The following is a 21,769-nucleotide window of genomic DNA, read 5'->3' on the forward strand; positions in this document are numbered from 1 at the left end:
ACAAACATAAAATATCCTCTTAAATGTTGTTTCTCAGAATGCAATAATACAATTCACATAGATCTTAATGGAACAATGAAAGATTTATGTACATACCTGTGACTTTGTCTCGCTTTGGGTTAGCTGTAAAGTCAGAAGAAGAAAAAAAATATGTACTGGTGAGGCTTTATTTTATTTTAAAAAGCCAAGTCTCTAATTATGACCATTAACTGTTGCTTTTACTTTCTTAGTGTTTTTCAAACATTAGTTACTAAAGATTTTTTGTACTAACTATACTAACTTGTTATTTTTAAATTGACCTTATAAACTTTTTATATACTACTACTATAAGTGGAAAATAATTTTACATACCATAACTAGCAGATAATAAATACAATTAAAATAACAAACTATTAGAATTTAAGAATAAAAATAATTATTAGTAATAGTCAATGTGAGCAATTTATTAAAATATTTCCTGGAATTAAGTTCCTCCCTGAGAAGAATGATACTGTTTTATGATCAGTCAGTAATAAAGAGACCATGACCTCTCTCTTATAGGGATTTGGTTTGCATAATGTCATAATTATCCCTCTCTTTTCACTGAGCTTTATTCGGATTTTGACATTCAGAACAATCTGCCTTAGCCTTCTTGATAGTTTCCTAATTAAATAGGTACCTTCTCTACACCAGTTCTTTGCCAGCTGGTGTTGAAATCTGTGGCGCAGCCCAGCAAGGACGTGGCCAGGGTGCTGGTGAGCATCCCTGATCATCATCCCTGTGAGGGGGCTTTGTAGGGAGTTACCAGGAAGCTGCTGCTACTTTAACTGTTTTGGGCAGTTAATGCCATGAAATCAAGGATGTGCTGTGTTAGTTACATTTTTTCTTACATATACATTTTTTAAATGTTAAATATTCAACTCTTGAATATTGAAACAAATGTACATTCATGCACTAGCTAAAATCATCCCATGTATCATTCGCATACCCAGCACATTATGCAAAACCATCCTGATTTGGCCTCCGTGGGTATTTATTGAACCTGCCAACAGTAAGTACCTAAAGCACCAGAAAGAATTTTTTTCCTCCAATATTTGTCATAATTTGTCAGAGATGGAATCTGTTAAAAGCTGTTTACCCTCATGCACATTAGCATGTTTGCCCTTTATTTTTCTTAAGGGCCCGGGGGCTTTTATTGGATCACAGCCTTCATTTTCTGAATTTTTATCCGGCAAGACTAGAGGCCATTTCAAGCTAGTTCCCAAGATCAAAAGCTAAAATTCCAGGAACTTTCTTCTTGTCATTGTGAAGTTATTACTAATTATCTAGATTTTTAAAGAGAAGGAATATTTTTTGAAGGAAACATGCCTTCAAATTAGTGCTTATTTGCCAGACTAGGGTATAAGTGAATTAGGCATAATTCCTACCTGTTTGGAATTTAGAATCCATTGGGAAAGATAGCTAACCAGTGGCAATAATTGAATTACTCCTTAAATAATTTAAAATAATTGTCTCAGTTTTCACCACAGATTTTAAAGAAGAAACATGAGGTTTGTTCGTGGGCATAAAAACGTGACAGAGTTTGGGCATAAAACACCAAGAGTAAACTCAACATTTGGGAGTACAGGAAGGATGAATTTATGGATAATAGGTAGTATTTATTGAGTGCTACTGTATGCCAGGTTCTTGTTCCAAATATAGATACTTCTTTCTCTTTTCCTTGATCTGTTTCATCAAACCTGTGAAGAGATACTGCCATCTACATTTTATTGTTTTTGGTTTTGTTTTTTAATATTTTTTATTTTTATTTTTAATTTTTTAAAATTTTATTATGTTAATCACCATACATTACATCATTAGTTTTTGTTGTAGTGTTCCATGATTCATTGTTTGCGTATAACACCCAGTGCTCCATTCAATACGTGCCCTCTTTAATACCCATCACCAGGCTAACCCATGCCCCCACCGCCCTCCCCTCTAGAACCCTCAGTTTGTTTCTCAGAGTCCATAGTCTCTCATGGTTCGTCTCCCCCTCCAATTTCCCCTCAATGGAATATTATGCAGCCATCAAAAAAACAAAATCTTGCCGTTTGCAACAACGTGGATGGAACTGGAGGGTGTTATGCTGAGCGAAATAAGTCAGTCAGAGAAAGACATGTATTATATGATCTCACTGATACGAGGAATTCTTAATCTCAGGAAACACTGAGGGTTACTAGAGTGGAGGGGGATGGGAGGCATGGGGTGGCTGGGTGATAAGACAATGGGGAGGGTATGTGCTATGGTGAGTGCTGTGAATTGTGTAAGACCAATGAATCAGACCTGTGCCTCTGAAACAAACAATACATTATATGTTTAAAAAAAGAAGAAGAAGATGGGGGGGCATCTACATTTTATTGTTGAGGAACTTGGTTCAGACAGTTGCCCAAGGTCACAGTGGTGGAACTGGAAATTGAACCCGGGCATACCGTTTCAAAAATGTGTGGTTTTAACTCGTTACTATGTTATACTGCCTAACTTGGGCGAAAAAAAAAAATAATACGCTTTGTAGTATTGTAGCAACATGAAAAATTCAGTTAATACATTGATGCTACGAGAAGAGATTCGTTGCTACATGTTACTGAGTTGCTTTAACAAAACTGCTGTGAGTGAAGTGAATGGTCGAACTAGGGGAGAAATGACCGCTCAGAGAGCTGATCAAAAAAGTGTGGCTGTACCTGAAGTGAAGATGAGAAATCAGTGTTTACAAATCAGGAGTTTTTTTGATCTTGCTGAAATGAGCAAATCTTGGGTCTACAGTTTCTATCCTCATAGTCATTTTTTGTTGTACTGATTAGAGCTAAAAAAAGAAGGTTCTTAGTTGCTTCCTTAAATTTACCTTGAATATATGTTCATTCCCAGGACAGTAAGCCATCGGCTTGATTGCTACTTGACTCCAGCTTCCCTGAAAATAGCTATTAGGATAAAGCAAACATTTGCATTCTAAACTCTGCAGAGAAAGTTGTTTCAAACACATTGTATTATTGGTAGATTTTTCCTTTTACTCACTGCAGAGGTTGTCCAAACATTTGTCATCACTGGGGCAGGCACTGCAAGTAGATCCTCTTCTGTATGGCCTTTGAAAGCTTTGTCTGTAAAGTAGAAAAAAGCTGTCCATTAGGAGAGGATTTTTTTTCCAATGAAATTTACTGTGAATCTTTGACTAAATATGTAGGATGGAAGTCCACAGATTCCGAGGGTTGAGGGAAGTGGAAGCCTGTTAATATTTATAGAGTTTTATTCTATGTGTCTATATGAACCTATGTCTTCACCTACATCTTCTCATTTAACTCTTAAGACAACTCTGGAGGTTATTCTTATTTTTATTTTACAGATAAGGAAACTAAAGCTCTAAGAAATTAACTTGTCAAAAATCACAATGTCTACGTGTCAGAGTCACAAGGAAATCTGGATTGGTCTGACTCCAGGGCAACACTTGGCTCTATTTAACTGTCTGGCCTGTATGATCACTACCATCCAAAAAACTGCCCATCCTAAGGTCTCATGACCCACATTTACTCCTCTCAGTTTAGCAAGCCTCCTTGGTTTTAGTTGGACAGGAGTCATTTGGCTGGGTTAAAAAAAGAAAAAAAAAATGAGAGGGGGAATTTCTAAATTTGTTTTCACATAAAAGATGTAATGTGGATAATAATTACTGTACTAAGCATCCTTGAATGAATTAATTTTCACAATAGCCTATGGGGAAGATACTATTATTTATTTATCCCCAGTATAGTTAGAGGTGAGGCACAGAGTGTAAATAATTGACCAAGGTCATACACTAGAAAGTGAAATAATATCCAAGCATTTTATATCCCCATGAATATCTTCAGAGTAGAAATGATGAGAACTGTACATGCATTTCAGTAACTCTGCCATTGCACTCATTTTTTTTGGAAAGGAGTTCTTAATTTTTTGTGTCATGGTACCTTTGGCAGTCTGGTGGAGCCTATGGACTCTCAAAATTATTTTTACTTTTTTTTTTTAAAGTAACCTCCATGCCCAGAGTGGAGCCCAATGCAGGGCTTGAACTCACAATCCTGATACAGAGACTTGAGCTGAGATCAAGAGTTGGACACAACTGACTGAGCACCTAGGTGCCCCAAAATAGTTTGTTTTTAAGTGCATAAAATAAAGTTTGTAAGATTATAAAGGAAACCGAGTAAGTTCAAATAGTTATCAAAATGTTAAAAATATTTTTGATATAGCAATATGTCCTCTATTAAATATTAAATAAGATCTAGCAAGAATTCTAATGATAGTACCTTTAATGATAGATTACAACCATATTTTGAGATCTCTGCAGCAAATGGAATGTGCTATGAGAATATCTGACATTTACAAAGAAAAAAGTAGTACTAACACAGAGTTACAGTATTGCCGATGGGGCTGAAGTGTTGTCTTCATACATAATGAAATGTTATTTTCAGTAGAGGTTAGTGAAAATAAAGATTTAACTCCAAGTTCATAGACTCAACTCCCCTCCCCTAACACTATAGCTTTACCTCCAAAGTTAAGGAGACATTACTTTTTATTAACACCTCGTTCCCAACACCAAATATATGTTCTAATCATGTTTGGCTCCAAATTAATCTAGGTTGTTTCAGAAACTAAGTTTATCCTCATGCTTGCTTTACACTGTGGAAAACAGTCAAAGGAATATTCTGATAACAATTATAAAAGACCTCCAAAATACACATTAATTATGGGGATATCTTTCATTGTTAGCACAAAACTCATTGAGTGGTCAAGTTCTAGAATGTTTTTAATAAAATCGTTTGTGCTGTTTCATTCTTTGTTGAATTGTGTATTCCAAACTATAAAGAAGAAGAAATTACTGTTTCAAAACCAGGCTAAAGACAAGGCAGTTACGAATTCTAGGGAAATGGCAGAATTCATCCCGGGAGAAATACGCTACTGGAATGGCCTGCATTTGTCTGGATAGGAACAATTGAGACCAAGAGCCCTAAAGTATCCTGTCCATAAAGAAGCAAGAAATTTTAGTGTTTCCCCTGGTAGCCTGAGAAAGAAAGTCAGGGCCCCAGGACTGAGGAAGAGAAAAGACAGATTTTTTTTTTTTTTTAAGTAATCCGTGTCCAACATGGGGCTCAAATTCACAACCCCGAGATCAAGAGTCTAAGGGTTACTGACTGAGCCAGCCAGGCGCCCTGAGAAAAGATAGATCTTTAAAGAAAAAGATAAATATGAGTTAAGGGTCCTTAAGGCAGAGCACACTAGGTCTTGTAGGATCTGATGGTCAGGGTTGTCATTTCCTCTAACGTGCTATAATCCTCTCTTCCACTAATCAATCACAAGATAGCCTAGCTCAGAGGGGCCCAGGAGAATGAAGGGAGAGTTGTGTCTACGTTCAAAAAAATGCAGATCAGAATGATCTGAAGCGGCCAGGAGGAGGAGTCAAAACTGTCCTGGACAATGACTGACTCCAGAGCTTGAGTTACAGGTGTCAGGAGAATTAAGCATCCTCACCCCACTCTTAGGAAATCTCAGAAAAATGGGGAAGATACTGGACTTCTTAGAATTATGTGGAATGGGGGCCTTTGAGGAGAAAAACCAGCTCAGAAGGCAGTAGAAAATGAGGACATCCTTAACTGGCCTCTGTGCCCCCCACCCCATACCCTCCAATCCATTTTCCACAGCTCATACAGAATGATCTCTCAATTTAAAGCAGGTCTTGTCACTCCCTTGCTTAAAATACTTGGAGGATTCCTCTTGTGATGTGAATACAGTTAAATTTGCCATGACCTACACAGCCCTGCAAGGCTGAGCTGCCTCCTTCCCCGAGTCGCATCTCATTCAGTGGTCCACGCATTCTGCACTTCCGTCCATTCTTGAATCCTCTCCACAGAAGCTTTGCAGGTGTTTTCTGCAGCAGACATCCATTCATGAAGTTCTTCACATGTCTGGTTCCTTTCTATTCTTCATGCCTACACTCAAGTACATCATTTTATTCAAGTAAGGTCCTGCCTATTGATAGTGTCGATTACAGTGTTACTGGTATTTCCTTCATTACTCCTATCATGATGCAGTTATTTTATTTGTATTTTTATTGTCTTTCTGCCCCATAAATACAAATTCCGTGAGAGTGGGGACTGTGTTGGGCTGGTTCTCTTTTGAAGCTCAGTAAACAAATATTTGTTGAATATCAATCGAATGTATGAATTATTTGTATGAATAAATGAATGTTACTCTATAGAAGTATTATAACTGGTTTTAAGTTTTACAACTTATTGTTTAGAACTCTAAAAGCAAGTAAAGTGAGTATAAGCCAGAAGACTTCACATTTGTGCCTCATCATAACAATAACTGTGAGTACTTCTCAAATAATCACCATTGCCAGGTATTACATATACCTGGTGTTTTACCTAGCTTTTCTCATGTAGTTTTCTTTTTTTTTTTTTAAGATTTTTTATTTATTTGACAGAGAGAGACACAGCAAGAGAGGGAATACAATGCAGGGGGAGTGGGAGAGGGAGAAGCAGAATCCCTGAGGAGCAGGGAGCCCGATGAGGGGCTCGATCCCAGGACTCTGGGATCATGACCTGAGCCGAAGGCAGACGCTTAACGACTGAGCCACCTGGGCACCCCTCTCATGTAATTTTCATAGCTACTTGATAAGTAGTCAGTGCTTTTATTATCCTGATCTTCTGCAGAGCAAACTGAGGTTCAGAGAAATTAAGTAACTTATCCAAGGTCACACAGTAAGTGAACTAAGGTAGTGGGTCTCAAGACCCCGTATCTTAACCATTAAGTTATATAAATGTCATGAAAAGTCACCACTGATTGGCTTGATGGCTTTGGCTGGTTTTTCCTGGGTTTTCCCTATTTTCTGACTTTGGGATTTTAAGTCAAAGTTGTTCTCTTCTGAATGACACCTGATTTTAGTCTTTTCACTCCCACCTACACTCAGTCAAACTATCAAACATTTCTTCTGAGCATTACTTCAGGGAAAGAGAGAGAGGCTTCTAACAAATCTTTTGGAATCCCAAAGATTGGAAAAATCCAAACAAAATTCAAGGGAAACAAAGAAAAAAAATGTTGGGGCGCCTGGGTGGCTCAGTCAGTTGGGCATCTGCCTTCGGCCCAGGTCATGGTCCCAGGGTCCCGGCACTGAGGCCCGCATATGGCTCCCTGCTCCGCGAGGAGCCTGCTTCTCCCTCTCCCTTGCCTGCTGCTCCCCCTGCTTGTGTGAGCTCTCTCTCTCTCTGGCAAATAAATAAAATCTTAAAAAAATAATACTAAAATAAATGTTATGTATTTGACAAAGGGTTAAAAGCTTTAAAATACAAACAACTACCATAAACCATTAAGAACATCACTCTAGTAGAAAAATGAGCAGACCATATGCTTCACAGAAGGAGGAATGTAAATAGGCAATCAGATGAAAATGTATAATCAATGGTAGTCTACGAGATGCAAAAGAAAATATGAGATAACACTTTATATCAAATTGGAAAATATTAAAAAATGATAATCCCAGTCCTAATGAAGGAGTATAAATTGGTATAAATAATAGTGGAGGATAATTTGGCCATATGCATTTTTAAAAACTTAAAGATGTTCACATGTATCACTTAGTATACTATTTCTAGGAATTGTAGGGAAATCGATGCGACCAAAGACTTCTATACAAGGTTGTTCATCAGATATTAAAATACAGAGAACAATCTAAATTCTTCAGTAGGATGAGCTGTTGTGTCCATCTAGAGGACAGACTCGGGAGCCAGACAGCCCAGGTCACAGTCCAGCTATGACTTGGTGACATATGAAATAGTGTCACCAATGGTGGAACCCTGGGCAGGCTACTCACCCTGTCAGTACCTCAGTTTTCTTAACTGCCAAACAGGGGTGGTAAGACGACCCATCTCAAGACCTTTCATGAACATTAAGTAAGTTAATATGTATGAAGCACTTAGAAAAGTGCTCAGCGGGGCGCCTGGGTGGCTCTGATGGTTAAGTGACCAACTCTGGTTTCATCTCAGGTCTTGATCTCCTGGGTCTCAGGATAGAGCCCCATGTGGGGCTCTGTGCTCAGCATGGAGTCTGCTTGAGATTCTCTCCCTCTGCCCCCCCCACCCAGCTCAAGCGTGCGTTCCCTCTCTTTCTCTCTCAAATAAATAAAATCTTTAAAAAAAGTGCTTAGCATATAGTAAGCATTTTATAAGTATTACTCTATTTTTTTTATCGTGAAAATAACGTATGTTTAGATTTAACCAACTGGACTCAGTTTAGATGATCCCCAATTTTTTTTTAAAGATTTTATTTATTTGAGAGAGAGAGAGAGAGAGAGAGCGTGCCGGAGAGCACAAAGGGGGAGGAGTGGCAGAGGGAGAGGGAGAAGCAGACTCCCTGCTGAGCAGGGAGCCCCACATGAGGCTCGATCTCAGGGCCCTGGGATCATGATCTGAGCTGAACACAGACGCTTAACTGACTGAGCCAACTGGAAGCCCTAGATGTAACCAATTCTGTTGGCAACATCCAAAGTGTCATGGTCAGGAGCCACGCGAACATATGCCTTCTCTTCATCGGGCCTGATCAGGATGTTGACCTTAGCCACGTCAAAGTCATAGAGCTTCTTCTTTTTTTTTTTATTATGTTAATCACCATACATTACATCATTAGTTTTTGATGTAGTGTTCCATGATTCATTGTTTGTGTATAACACCCAGTGCTCCATGCAGAACGCGCCCTCCTTAATACCCATCACCAGGCTAACCCATCCCCCCACCCAAAGTCATAGAGCTTCTTCACAGCCTGTTTGATCTGGTGTTTGTTGGCCTTGACATCCACAGTGAACACAGTGTGTTGTTGTCTTCTGCTTTTATCAAGGCTAACTCGTTAAGTCAGGGGGAGCTTGATGATGGCATAGTGGTCAAGCTTGTTTATCCTGGGGGCACTCTTTTGAAGATATTTGGGCTGCCTTTGGAGACACAATGTCTTGGGCCATCAGTAAGTATGTGATGTGTGGATCTTTTTTTTGGTGACTGTGGACACCTATCAGCCCTGCCTTCTTGGCCTTCAAAGCCTTGGCTTTGGCTTTGGGAGGGGCAGAGGCTTCCTTCTTCACCTTCAACGCCATCTTTGTGAAAGAGTACTTTCATTCTAATTATTCATATGTTTAAAAATTCAATGACATGGAAAATGCTCATGGTATAATTTTAAGTAAAAAGTAGAAAATGTGCATTTCCAGTATGATCTCCATTTTCTCAATAACGTGTATGATGCATAAACACACATATATGTTTAAAGAAAGGTGGGGGCATGTCATGGGTCTACCCTATTTTCCAAAGGAAGAAAAACTGTATCCATTTCAAAACCAAAACTTTCAAAAGTAAATGAAATAAATTACATAAATTGAGAAATTTAATTGTTACTTTTTTTGAAAATTGTGCAAAACATGCCAAGTTTTAAAAAAAACAATAAATATAAAGTAACACCAATCCTCCAATTTCGTGGTGTTATTACCATTTCCCATTGATCTATGTCCCTAAAAACATTTTAGTCTTGCCACTCTTAAAAACAAGTGCTGTGTATGTATGTGTGTATTTATATAGCACTTGTAAAGGGTGCATACACACACACACACATATATTAAAAAAAAATGTACCAGGTGTTAATGGAGTAGATCTCTGGGTAGAGGAATTAATAGTGATATTAATTTTCTTTTTTACACTTTCTTTATTATCCCAATTTTCTATAATGAAAATAAATACTTCTAAAGTAGATTTAAAAGAAGTTTAGAAAGAGGTTGATTTGGGTACTTACCCTGGTCCGTAGTTGCATATGAAATGCGCTACATTGGTTAAGCTGTTAATGCCATAAACTGTGGGGCAATATTGTACTGCACAGCCAACTTTATAACTGTCTGCCCAGACAACCTGAAAGAAAATAAGGATTTGTAGCAAGAGAGAGACAATAGGGGCGCCTGGGTGGCTCAGTCGTTAAGCATCTGCCTTCAGCTCAGGTCATGATCCCAGGGTCCTGGGATCGAGCCCCGCATCGGGCTCCCTGCTCCGCGGGAAGCCTGCTTCTCCCTCTCCCACTCCCCCTGCTTGTGTTCCCTCTCTCGCTGTGTCTCTCTCTGTCAAATAAATAAATAAAATCTTAAAAAAAAAAGAGAGAGAGAGAAAGACAATAAAGTGAACATTTGAGTATGAGTAGGCCTTCCTAAACGCAGTGAGGTGTATTCACTCCAGCAGGGAAAGCCGTTGTTACCAGGGAGCACTCAGGTGCTCAAAATTCAGTTGAAAACAAGGCTTGGAATTTTATTATTGGGGTGTGTGTGAAATAAACATATACACAATACTAAGATCATTTTGGGCACTTGAAATAAAATAGTGAGTGCTGGGGAAGAGGGGCTGAGCTTGGGTGTCCAGAGAAGGGGCCATGGAGGAGGCGCACTGAGGGTAGAATGTGCAGGAGACCTAAATGTGGGAGGAAGAGCCTCCCGGGCCGAGGGAGCAGAGGCGTGGAGGTCTCGCGGTGCAACCGGCTTGTGAGAGTGGCAGAGAGAAGGCCAGCAGAGCTGGGATCCAGGTAATAGGGAGAGTCATTCGCATTGAGTTAAGAGGCAGAGGGGCAGGTCTCGGGGAATCTGATAGGCAAGTGAGCATAGACTCTTTTTCCCATCTCAGAAAGATCTCTTCGGTTGTTATGAAGTCAATGGACTGAGAAGAGCAGAGGAAGAAAGAGGGAGGGCATTTGAGAGGCTGTTTCAGTGGTACAACAAAGACAAGATGGTGGCCCACACTTGGGTGGTGGTGGCCCGTTCCTGGGAATCCATCAAGTTCATGGTTCAGCTTCTAGCTAAAGCTGAAAGGATTTGCTTTTGCTTTAGTGTGGGGAAAGTGGGAACATTTGGGGCCTGAGTAACACTTGTGAGATTAGGAAAAGTAGGGAAGGAGGAGGGTGGGTGGGAGCATGGACAGGGGTTCTGTTCAGGTCGGGTGACCTTTGAGATGTCCAAGTGTGGAGTGACTTTGCTGCTGAAAGTGACCATCTACAGTTCAGGGGACAGAGCAAGGCTAGAGATAGAAATCTGGAAGACACGGGACAGGATTAGATCGTAGGCAAAGATAATAGATAAACAAGTAAATGAGAGCATGGGATAAAGAGAAAAAGAAAATCAACCAGCAAAGCATATTGAAAAGGAGTGTGGAGCGGCATAGGAGGGAAACCAAGGGCGGAGCCGGCCTCAGGGAGAGGGGCCTGTGAAGTCGCATAGGTCGGGAGGGCTCCGTACCTGGTTTAGTTCAACATTGTCACATACTTTCCCACATTTAGTGGCACTTTTCCCCCGATTTTTGAACAAGGAACTTTACATTTTCCTTTTGCACGAAGCCCCACAAATTATACAGCTCATCTTAACCAAGAGTGTTTGATGTCACAGAAGCCTAAAGAAAAAAATTTTTAAAGAGCTAGTGTCTGGAGATAAGCCAGCGATCAAATGCACTCCTTTTTACAGTGATACCAAATTGCATATTAAATTACTTTTACACATTTTTTCAAAAGTAATTTTGTGACAAGAATTGAGCCCAGTATGGGGGATACAGAGGTGAAAGAGCCGGAGCCGGTGGGTGCCTTTACAAAATGTAGAGAAAAGCTGCCGTGGGGCCTTCATGCAAGGGTTTGACTGTGGTGCGGGGAACAGAGGGGGCTAAGGGAGCGTACAGCGCGGGAGCCTGCTCTGCCTTAGTGAGGCTGGACCGAAGCCTGGTGAGCTGGTCTAAGAGCCGGGAGAAGTCTTCCAGAGAGGGCAGTTTATGCTAACCCAAGATGAGAAAGACTCACCGAACTGACACAAGGCTGGTGTGGCTACAGAAAAAAGTTCAAGTTTACTTTAAAAAAAAATCAGTGAAAACCACGCCTGAGGGAGAGAGTATAGTGGGACGGGAGATGTATATCTGAGTCTGCGCTTCTCCAAGGCTTAAAGGTGGGGTCGGGGGTGAGGGAGTGGCTAGGGAGGCTGATGGGGGGTAGGAGGGACAGGGACAAAACCGCAGATAGGGAGCAGCGCTCTGCCTTCTGTCCTCTTTGGTTTGGCAGCTGGGGAGACTATGGGAAGGCAGCTCGGGCTCCCCTCCAGAGGACGAGGCGTGCTCTCCTTCAGCAAGGGACCGGTTCCCTTCCTGATCGATGTCGGGGGTTGCCTTTTCATCTCACACCAGAATCCCCTGCAGAGAACTGAGGCCTCTAGCTCAGGGCAAGAGCCTAGCTTTATGGCCATGAATCCTCAGGTTTGACCCTTGTACGTATACTTTCCAATCATTTTTGCATTTATTGAAAAAGTTTTAGGGGCACCTGGGTGACTCAGTCATTAAGCATCTGCCTTCGGCTCAGGTCATGATCCCAGGATCCTGGGATCGAGCCCCGCATCGGGCTCCCTGCTCGGCGGGAAGCCTGCTTCTCCCTCTCCCACTCCCCCTGCTTGTGTTCCCTCTCTTGCTGTCTCTCTCTCTGTCAAATTAATAAGTAAAATCTAAAATAAAATAAAATAAAATAAAATAAAAAGTTTTAAATTTCTCTTCACTGTATCTCAAGGTGATTTCACCTTGGAAGCTTTGTTTAAAATGCAGGTTTCTGGGCCTATCTCAGTCCTGCTGAATGAGAGTCACTGGAATTATCCTTGAAATCTGTATTTTTTTTTTTAATTGAGATATCCCTGATAATATAACATTACGTGAGTTTCAGGTGTACAACATAATGATTCAATAACTTTATACACTGTGAAATGATCACCATAATAAATCTTGTTAACATGTGTCAAAAAGAAAATCACAGGCCTAAAATGGCATGACTTATGCTAGACCATGTCACCAAACTGGGGCCTAAGGCCTAACCTAATTGTACTTTTTTTTTTCTTTTAAAGATTTTATTTATTTGACAGAGAGAGACACAGCGAGTGAAGGAACACAAGCAGCGGGAGTGGGAGAGGGAGAAGCAGGCTTCCCGCGGAGCAGGGAGCCCGATGCAGGGCTTGATCCCAGGACCCTGGGATCATGACCTGAGCCGAAGGCAGAAGCTCAACCCACTGAGCCACCCAGGCATCCCCAGAAATGCAGTCTTAACGGATCAGTCAGGGACTTACTTCCTGGTCAGCACCAATAAGCTAATCCGTCAGAGGGACCTCTCCATCCCCCCAAAGGAAGATGAGGTAAACCACCTAATAAGACCCTTTTCTCCCCAAAGGAAGATCACCTCACTCAAAATAATCCTTTTTTCTGTTTCTTTCTGTCCTGCCTTTTAAAACCTTTCCCTTTCTGTAGCCCCTTGAGCTCCCTCTGCTTGCTAGATGGGATGCTGCCTGATTCATGAATTAGTTAATAAAGCCAATTAGATCTTTAACATACTTAGATGAATTTTTGTTATTTAACACATCCATCACCATATCGTTACAATTTTTTTTTTCTTGTGATGAGAAATTGTAAGATTTACTCTCTTAGCACCTTTCGAATATATACTACAATATTGTTAGCTATGGTCAGTCAGCATGCTGTACATCCCAGACTTAGTTATTTTATAACTGTAAGTTTGAGCCTTTGACCACATTCACCCATTTTTCCCCTCCACCCCCACCCCAGCACCTACCAGTCTATTCTCTGTTTCTAAGAGTTTGTTTTTTGTTTAGATTCCATATAAGATGGTATTTGTCTTTCTTGGCCTGACTTCGTTCACTTAGCATAGTACCCTCCAGGTCCATCCATGTTGTTGCAAATGGCAGAATTTTTTCTTCAGGAAAATGTGTTACATATATAGAAATATTCAGCCATAAAAAAGAATAAAATCTATATTTTAATAAGTTCTGTAGGTGATTATTATGCATGCTAACTGGGTGCAATGTTGTCTGTGTTTTCCTTTTACCATCACCTCGGTAAATCATTTTATATTTTTTATCCTTTGGTCTTTGCACACTTTCTTCAGGTGTTGTTTTATCTCAAGTATTCTTAATCTTTGGGCTTCCCACACACACATCTTTAATGCTTTACGCTGTTTCTTTTGTTTTACCGTCTTTTACTTTTCTTTTCTGGTCTCTTAGTTTCCAAGGGTATGCAATGTTAATTACCATTCATTTTGTTTTAATTGGTCTCTTTTTTTTTTTAAAGTCAGGTTGTAATTAAGACACAGTAAAACCCATCCTTTCTAGTGGACAGTTCCATGAATTTTGACAAAAACATAGTTGTGTAGCCACCACCATATTCACGACCTAGAACACTGTCCATCGCTCCCAGAAGTTCCCTTGTGCTCCTTTGGGGTCAGCTCTTCCCCCCATCCCCTGGCCCCTGACAATCTCTAATCTGTTTTCTGTCCCTATCATTTTGCTTTTTCCAGAATATTACATAAATGGGATCAGTTTAAATGTAGTTTTTCCACTCTAGCTTCTTGCACGAAGCATAAGCATTTGAGACCCATTCGTACTGTTGGGCTCACTTCTTTATTGCACGGATGTCCCACAGTTTATTCTCCATTCAGGTTGGTCTCTTTTTAAAAAGCTTTATGAGCATTCAGGTTCTGGGTTCAACTTGTGGGCTCTGGGGCTACAAAGATGGAGTTCATATTCCAGCTCAGCCACTCACTCTGTGACCATGACCTTAGCTTCCTTCACTATTTAGTGAGGATGTTTTCTACATCTTTATAACAAAAACATTGCATCTGGGGAACCTAGGGGCAGGGGCATGTCTCTCCTCTGGAGCTAATGCCCCCTTCCCACCATCTTCTTTCAAGTCTCAGTATGAGTCCTTCTGACTCATTATCAGGCCCTATTATCACGAGTATGGTGACACTGCAACATATATAAAACCAGGTAGAGAAGCTGAAACATGTCCCACTTCCATTTGTTTGGTAAGAGTGTAAAAATAACGATTTCAAGAAGGTGGCAGCGTGGCAGGGATTAAAACCAAAAATGAGATCTATGGTGCCATCTAGTGGGCATTCTCAGCACTACCGAACCGAAGCTGTTGCCCCGCCCATATATTGAAGTCAAACTATTCCCGTTTTATAAAGGCGAACTGCTGATCGCAAAATATCTAATCTTCCATATTAATATGCCAAAATTCTTAAACAGTGCAAATCTATCTCTAGTGAAGACCGAGCTAAAGTGTTAATCTAATGTGTCAAGAAATACCACATCTTTATGAGTTAGTAATTGGATCTAAATCTATCGTCTTTACTCTGTACAACCATCCTTCACCAGCCAAAATCTGAAAATAACTTGCTTTTTATTAATAGAAGATGAGGATAAGTGGGGGGTTATAATATCCACTTGAGGTGATTTCCAGCAAGAATTTAAAATGGCAACTGAGCAGTCTTGAATCTCCCGGTAATATTTCTTGCAAGGATCAAAACATTATATTTTAATGTGAAGTCATCTTTAACCACGCTGTCAAAATCTTCTTCCAATATAATTGGCAAAAAAACCCAGCTCATGAAGGAGATCTAACCTTTGTTTAATGCCTGCTAAGTACCAGCACTTTACTAGATAATTTATCTAAATCCTATTATTTAATCCTCACCAGATACCTGATATCTGGATCCCAGCCCTTCCTCTTACCAGCTTTGTGACACGGGGAAAACAACTTCTTCTTCTTCTTCCACTAGGCAAAGATCTTTATTAACCTTGTTTCAAACTTTATCCTGAGGCTTCTTCAGCTTAATAGCTGCAAAGAATGAATTGTGTCTAAGCAAAAACTGAAAAGAGCTACAGTGTCCAAGAGGCTTGGGCTTAAAAAATATTAGCGATCCAGATTTCATCAGATCCATGAACAAAATTTTAAAAAGTAGTCATCATATAAAATAGCAGCTCACAGTAATAAGTTTTATCTTCTTCAGAAGATGAGTCAGATCAGTTTGCTTCATTCTTGGAAGCCTCATCAAAATTCCACAAGATCCAGGGGCGCCTGGGTGGCTCGTGGTTAAGCGTCTGCCTTCGGCTCAGGTCATGATCTCCAGGTCTTGGGATCGAGTCTCCACGTCGGGCTCTCAGCTCAGTGGGGAGGCTGCTTTTCCTTCTCCTTCTGTCTCCCCCCCTGCTTGTTCTCTCTCTCTCTCTGTGTCAAATAAATAAATAATATCTTTTTTTTTTTAAGATTTTATTTATTTATTTGAGAGAGAGAGAATGAGAGACAGAGAGCATGAGAGGCAGGAGGGTCAGAGGGAGAAGCAGACTCCCTGCCAAGCAGGGAGCCCAATGTGGGACTCGATCCTGGGACTCGAAGGCAGTCGCTTAACCAACTGAGCCACCCAGGCGCCCCTAAATAAATAAAATCTTAAAAAAAAAATTCCACAAGATCTGGAACTTCCTCCTCTTCCTCTCCTATAGCAAGTGATGCTTTTCCGTCCACAGATTGTGTGGGCCGAGCTTCAGCCCATCTTCCTGAACTAGGCAGCCTGTCTGCACCAGGTGGGTTGAAGACGCTGGGTAGCATTTCCGTCAGCACAGCCTATGATGGCGAAAGTGTTTGCTGCGAGGGATGCCTGAACTTACCGGTTGTGAAGGTGGATCACTGTTCCTTGGTTTGTGAACGTAGTCACTTCTTCAATCCAGAGATAGTTTACCCCCAGCTTCTTTAAGGAGACCTGAAGTTTTTTATCATCTGCTGTAGCTGTTCTTTGCACCACCTTCTTCCAGTGGGCAGTTCCTTTCCCACCGATGCGCACGTGTGCTTGCAGTTTGGCGAGTTTCTCCTGGTTCATGATAGTTTCTTTCATCTTGGAGCAGAAATGGGACCCTGCGGGGGGATTAGGGCTGGTGCTCAGGGGGTCCCCTGCAGACCAGCTGAGATTAGGTGCACAGAGGCAAGGACGCAAGGTCTAGGAAAACAACTTCTTCATTTCCCTGAGCCTGTTGACTCATCTATGGATGATTGCGGCTCTCTGACAGGTTTGTGGTGAGATTTGAATGAGATCTTAAACCACGGAGAGCTAAGTACCACACTTAAAAGTGGTTGCTGCGGGTTGTGTTATCCCAAACCCAGGGTGCCCTGGACTTCCTCTCCAGGATAAGGCTTGCTCTTCAGAATTGGGAGTAGAATGTAGTGGTCTCTTAAGAGAGAACAGGTTAGGATCACTCAGCTTGGGCTCTGATACCCGTATGCAAGGAAATGAGTTTTCTCAGGTCCGAAATGTTGGCCCTCCTTTTTTTGTCCTAGATGGAAGGGAAAAATTTACAAGTAAGCTCAGCTAATTTGGGGAAGGCCATCTCTGAAATCTCAGGTCTAGATGACGTAAAATCAAGTTTCCTCCTCTTGTTTTTAGTCCCTGGAATCATGGATGTGGAGTGTACTGACTTGCATGGTTTAGGAGTCTGTGTTCAGTTTAACAGTCCTTTGATCTGCAGATATTCGCTGTGGTGAGCTCCTAGCCATTCTTCTGAAGTACAAGGCTCATTTGTACCCACTGTACACCTTGTTAATTTTGCCAGGAGTTCTCTTCCTTTTCCTTTTCATTTGATAAACTCTCACTTAGTTTTCAAGAACCAACTGATTTGGCTCCTGCTGTATGAACAACTCCTACGTCTCCAGACCTCCCTTTGGCCACATACGTTGCCGTGTCCTCTTTGCCCACATGGCACCTTGTCAGTTTCTCCACAATGTGCCGACCGTGCGCCACATTACATCCACTTACACACGTCTCTCCTCCCAGAAGCTCGCCTCCTAAGGGTCAGGGGCCATTGCCATCTGTGTCCCTCATTCCCTGCCCCACCCCGCATTTCTCCTCACTTTGACTTCTTGGTGATTGTACTCCTCAGTAATGTGGTAGGACAGAAAGCCATTGCCCCAGGCTCTGTTTGGCAGGCGTCTGCACAAAGACATATGACCAGGGAGTGCCTTGCAACAGTACCGCGTGCAAGGTAGAAGCTTAAACACGGACTGAGTGAGAGTCAGTACCCTCAAACTGACAATTATTTTTGGAGATTTAAACAGCACAATGTTTAATGGTACCAGGTACCACTTGTAAACAACCTGGAGTTAGCTTCCTGGCCCTCGAGGACTTGCAGGATTCTGATGGAATCAACTTTCTGGTTACATTTTTTTGTGCACATAAGCCAAGATGAATGGTTTATGGGATAAGTCTAGAGGAACCTTATTTATATTTTCAAGAAAGGGACCAATGCTACTCGTGGTTTGATAACTCTTCCTTGCTTACAATAATCTTGAGGTGAAAATGTCACTGAAATCTTCCATTCCCCTCACATCATAATAATAAATAGTGATGCCAACCTTGTTTTACCTGTATTGAGACCAGAGGCTCTATATGGCTGAACTACATTGAGAGTTTTTCCAACAACATCGCACTCTTTAAAAACACCTGTTATTCTGGGGCGCCTGGGTGGCTCAGTCGGTTAAACGACTGCCTTCGGCTCGGGTCATGCTCCCAGGGTCCTGGGATTGAGCCCCTCATCGGGCTCCCTGCTCGGTGGAGAGCCTGCTTCTCCCTCTCCCTCTGTCTGCCGCTCTGCCTACTTACGCTCTCTCTCTATCTCTGTTAAATAAATAAATTTAAAAAAATCTTAAAAAAAAAAAACACCTGTTATTCCAAGTTAACTACCTTGTTAGAAATGTTTTTGCCCTCATACCTCATTTCAACACATTTTTGTACATTAGAACCAGTCAGGCGTGGGTTCAGCACCGTTAGTTATTGGCTTGACAAAGATGCCAGGAAATAAAAGTAAATAAATGAAATGTGGCTGGGATAGGGAGGCAGCAGAGTAAGAAGACCATAGAAGATGGTCTACCTGAGGGATTTGTTTCCACGTGTTGCAAACATGCATTAGGGTTAGGAAACCAAACCAGCTTCAATTAAAAAAAAAAAAATCTCAATGGGAGCCTCTGAATGTGGCTACTGGGACTAAATCCTGTAGATTTGGGGGGCAGAATAGCCACAGGATGGTTTACACAAGCTTACAGGCTAGCCTCTCCACTGTTGTTTCTCTCGTCCTCAGGTGACACACGGTAGGCTCTCTGCCCACGCTCGGAGGAATGGGAGCATATGGAATTGAAGCTTCTGTCAGAGACGCTTATGTCTCCCAGTTTTAGAGTCCCAAATCAAGTGCCTCCAATTCCATAGAGGACACATCCCTGAAAATCCATTCACTCACCACATCCTCTGATGGCTCACAAATGGAATAAAGTCCCCCAGGGGGGTTGCTGTTACCGAAACATTCAAAGTCTGTCCAGATCGGTGAGCCTCACGTTTTAGGTTCACGCACATAACTGAACTCTTCAAGCATGACCTCCCCTGCTATGGAAGTTTACCCCATTTATTTATTTTTGAAGGAAGCTTGCAACCCCTACTCTTTCATATTTTCAGGTGCACCAGCTTAACTATATACTTTCTTAACACCCGATTCCAGTTTTCTCTTTACCCTTGAAAAGATGGTTTCAAGAGAATACAGGGCAGGGGCTCCTGGGTGGCTCAGTCATTGGGTGTCTGCCTTCGGCTCAGGTCATGATCCCAGGGTCCTGGGATCGAGCCCCACATCGGGCTCCCTGCTTAGCGGGGAGCCTGCTTCTCCCTCTCCCACTCCCCCTGCCTGTGTTCCCTCTCTCGCTGTGTCTCTCTGTCAAATAAATAAATAAAATCTTAAAAAAAGAGAATACAGGGCAGATGCTTACCTGAGTGTAATGGCCACAGACCTTGGTGCATTTCTGAGTCTCGAAGTCATAGTCCTGAATTTCACTGTGCCATTTGGTAATGGCTGAAGACACAGAGAATATGGATACAGACCCAGTCCAGATATTTTCTCCCACGAAAGTGAAATTCGGGTGCAGCTTGTTCGACTGCAGCTGTCCGTTGTGTGCAAACTGACAGTTTTTTGCCCATGCTTTTGCAATTCGGGCTAGTGCTGGGTCCCACGTCTGCCAAAAAAAAACATTAAACAATAGGAGGGTCAAGAATGAAAATTGGATTTTGTAAAGATCTTTCAAACTACAGTGAGGAAAAAGAGTTGAAGAGCGATCAGCGCAGACACTGGAAGATGAGAAAGCGGATTGATCAGCGGGTGACTCAGCCTCCTACCATTAATGAGAGAACAGGAAGCCCTCACACGTCGCAGAACAAGAATTACACTTCTTGCACAACCCTCAAGCCCTGTAGGCTGTAAATAGGTACCACCAAACCTACGGGAATCAGGAAACATTACAGGCCACTGCACCCCCTCGCTGATTAACCTCATCCTGTCCCTTTAAAACCCCCCCCCCCCCCCCGTGGACAGAAAGTGTAGAGCCGGCTTTTGGACCAGAGGGGGCCTCCTCCCCGGGTGGCCAGCCTCCTGAATGAAGCTCTTATTCCTTTCCATTCAAAAAGAATGAAAATTCTTACCAAACAATGTAACTGGAGTGAGCAAAGTGAGAGTTTGAAAGGGAATGAGGTGTGATGAGGGTGACAACTGGAATAGGGGTCTCATTCTGGTCTTCCGCTACCCTATAGGGCCAGTGGGAAAGCTGATGATGGAGTTTTGTGGAATTCAGAATCTAAATGAGGGACACAGATCAACATTTCACTGCGGGCCTATTACGCGCAGAATATTATATGCTGTGTTTCACACAGTTGATATAATTTAATAAGCACAGTAGGCCCTACCCTAAAGAGCCCAGACACGTTAAAAACCTGCTCACAGCCACAGAGCTGGGACCCAAACCCGAGCCTGACCGATTCAAAATTACATCCTTTCTTGAGATGTCATGCTGCCTTCCTGAGAAAGCCAATACTCTGCCAGCAGCAAAAAAAAAAAAAAAAAAAAAAAAAAAAGGCAAACTTAGAGACAACATAAACAAACAACAAAACCTTCAAAAATTAACAGGGAAGAAAGTGACCAAAAAAAAAAAAAAAGAAAAATCTGTCTATGACCAGAGGAAAGGAAGTATCTACAAGAGAGAAATAAAATGTACTTGCTGAGCCTGCTTGCAAGAGATGAGTCAACAGAGCTGAACCGGATTCATTTTGATCACAGATTATGAATTTACTGCAGGCATGAATCACGATGAAAAGAAAGAGCATCCCGGGTTAGCAAGGATTTACCTCCCACATCAGTGCACATTAGTTGTCTTTTACTTACTTATGCCACGGATACTGCTCTTTTCCTTACCATGTATAGCATAGCACTGGCTGTCGGATTCACCTCTGATCGGAACTTGTTATGAACCCGAACACAGTCTTTGATGAAATCTTCATTTTCGATATCCGGCAAACTGCTTGCTGTATATGCGTGACTGGGAACTACAGAAACGATCCAAACTGTCAAAGCAAGTGTGACTCGCATGCTCGGTCTGCCTGGCATGGAGCCCCGGGAGGGTGGACCCCAGAGCCACGGCTGGTCCTGACGTGGGTGCCTCTCTCGGTTTTACTGACTTCAGCTTCGAGAAAAAAACAAAAAGCAGAACATGAGTTCATCACAAGTTTAAAGAAATGGGTTTCTCCATATATGGTTTGCCGCCACTTTGGGGCTTTTAACCCCGCCTTTGCAGTGGTTCTCAGTAACACAGCACCTATTATAACATAGATTTTTGTGAGGCTGCATCAGACTTTCTTTTGAGTTAGGGGATATTTCCAAGGGAAATTCTAGAATCTCCAGAAATAACAGTCTCAATTTTTACGGAGGTTCTGGTGGTTAAATAAAAACATATTTCTTCCATAAACGTCTTGCAAAATGCTTTTCAAAAACTTTGTAAGAGTCGTATCGGTTGGAATATCTGGCTAACATCTTAACTTGACATAGAATTCATTCACGATGGGGTGT

At 41.7% G+C, this 21,769-nt stretch overlaps 1 protein-coding gene and 1 pseudogene across 1 annotated transcript in view; both read right to left on the reverse strand.

Moving 5' to 3' along the window:
• The window catches only part of GLIPR1 (GLI pathogenesis related 1), a 21,715-nt gene extending 334 nt beyond the window's left edge, over positions 1–21,381 (reverse strand). The window contains exons 1-5 of the mRNA XM_021678562.2: positions 21,119–21,381; positions 19,647–19,889; positions 9,802–9,914; positions 3,028–3,110; positions 97–123 (exon numbers count right to left, since the gene is read on the reverse strand). Coding sequence (XP_021534237.1) covers positions 97–123; positions 3,028–3,110; positions 9,802–9,914; positions 19,647–19,889; positions 21,119–21,310 — 658 coding nt within the window. The 5' untranslated portion in view covers positions 21,311–21,381. The remainder of the gene's footprint in view (positions 1–96; positions 124–3,027; positions 3,111–9,801; positions 9,915–19,646; positions 19,890–21,118) is intronic.
• LOC123324833 lies at positions 8,486–9,115 on the reverse strand (annotated as a pseudogene).
• Positions 21,382–21,769: the final 388 nt, after the last annotated feature.

The sequence above is a fragment of the Neomonachus schauinslandi genome, chromosome 5 (genome assembly GCF_002201575.2).
Source record: "Neomonachus schauinslandi chromosome 5, ASM220157v2, whole genome shotgun sequence".
Lineage (NCBI taxonomy): Eukaryota > Metazoa > Chordata > Mammalia > Carnivora > Phocidae > Neomonachus > Neomonachus schauinslandi.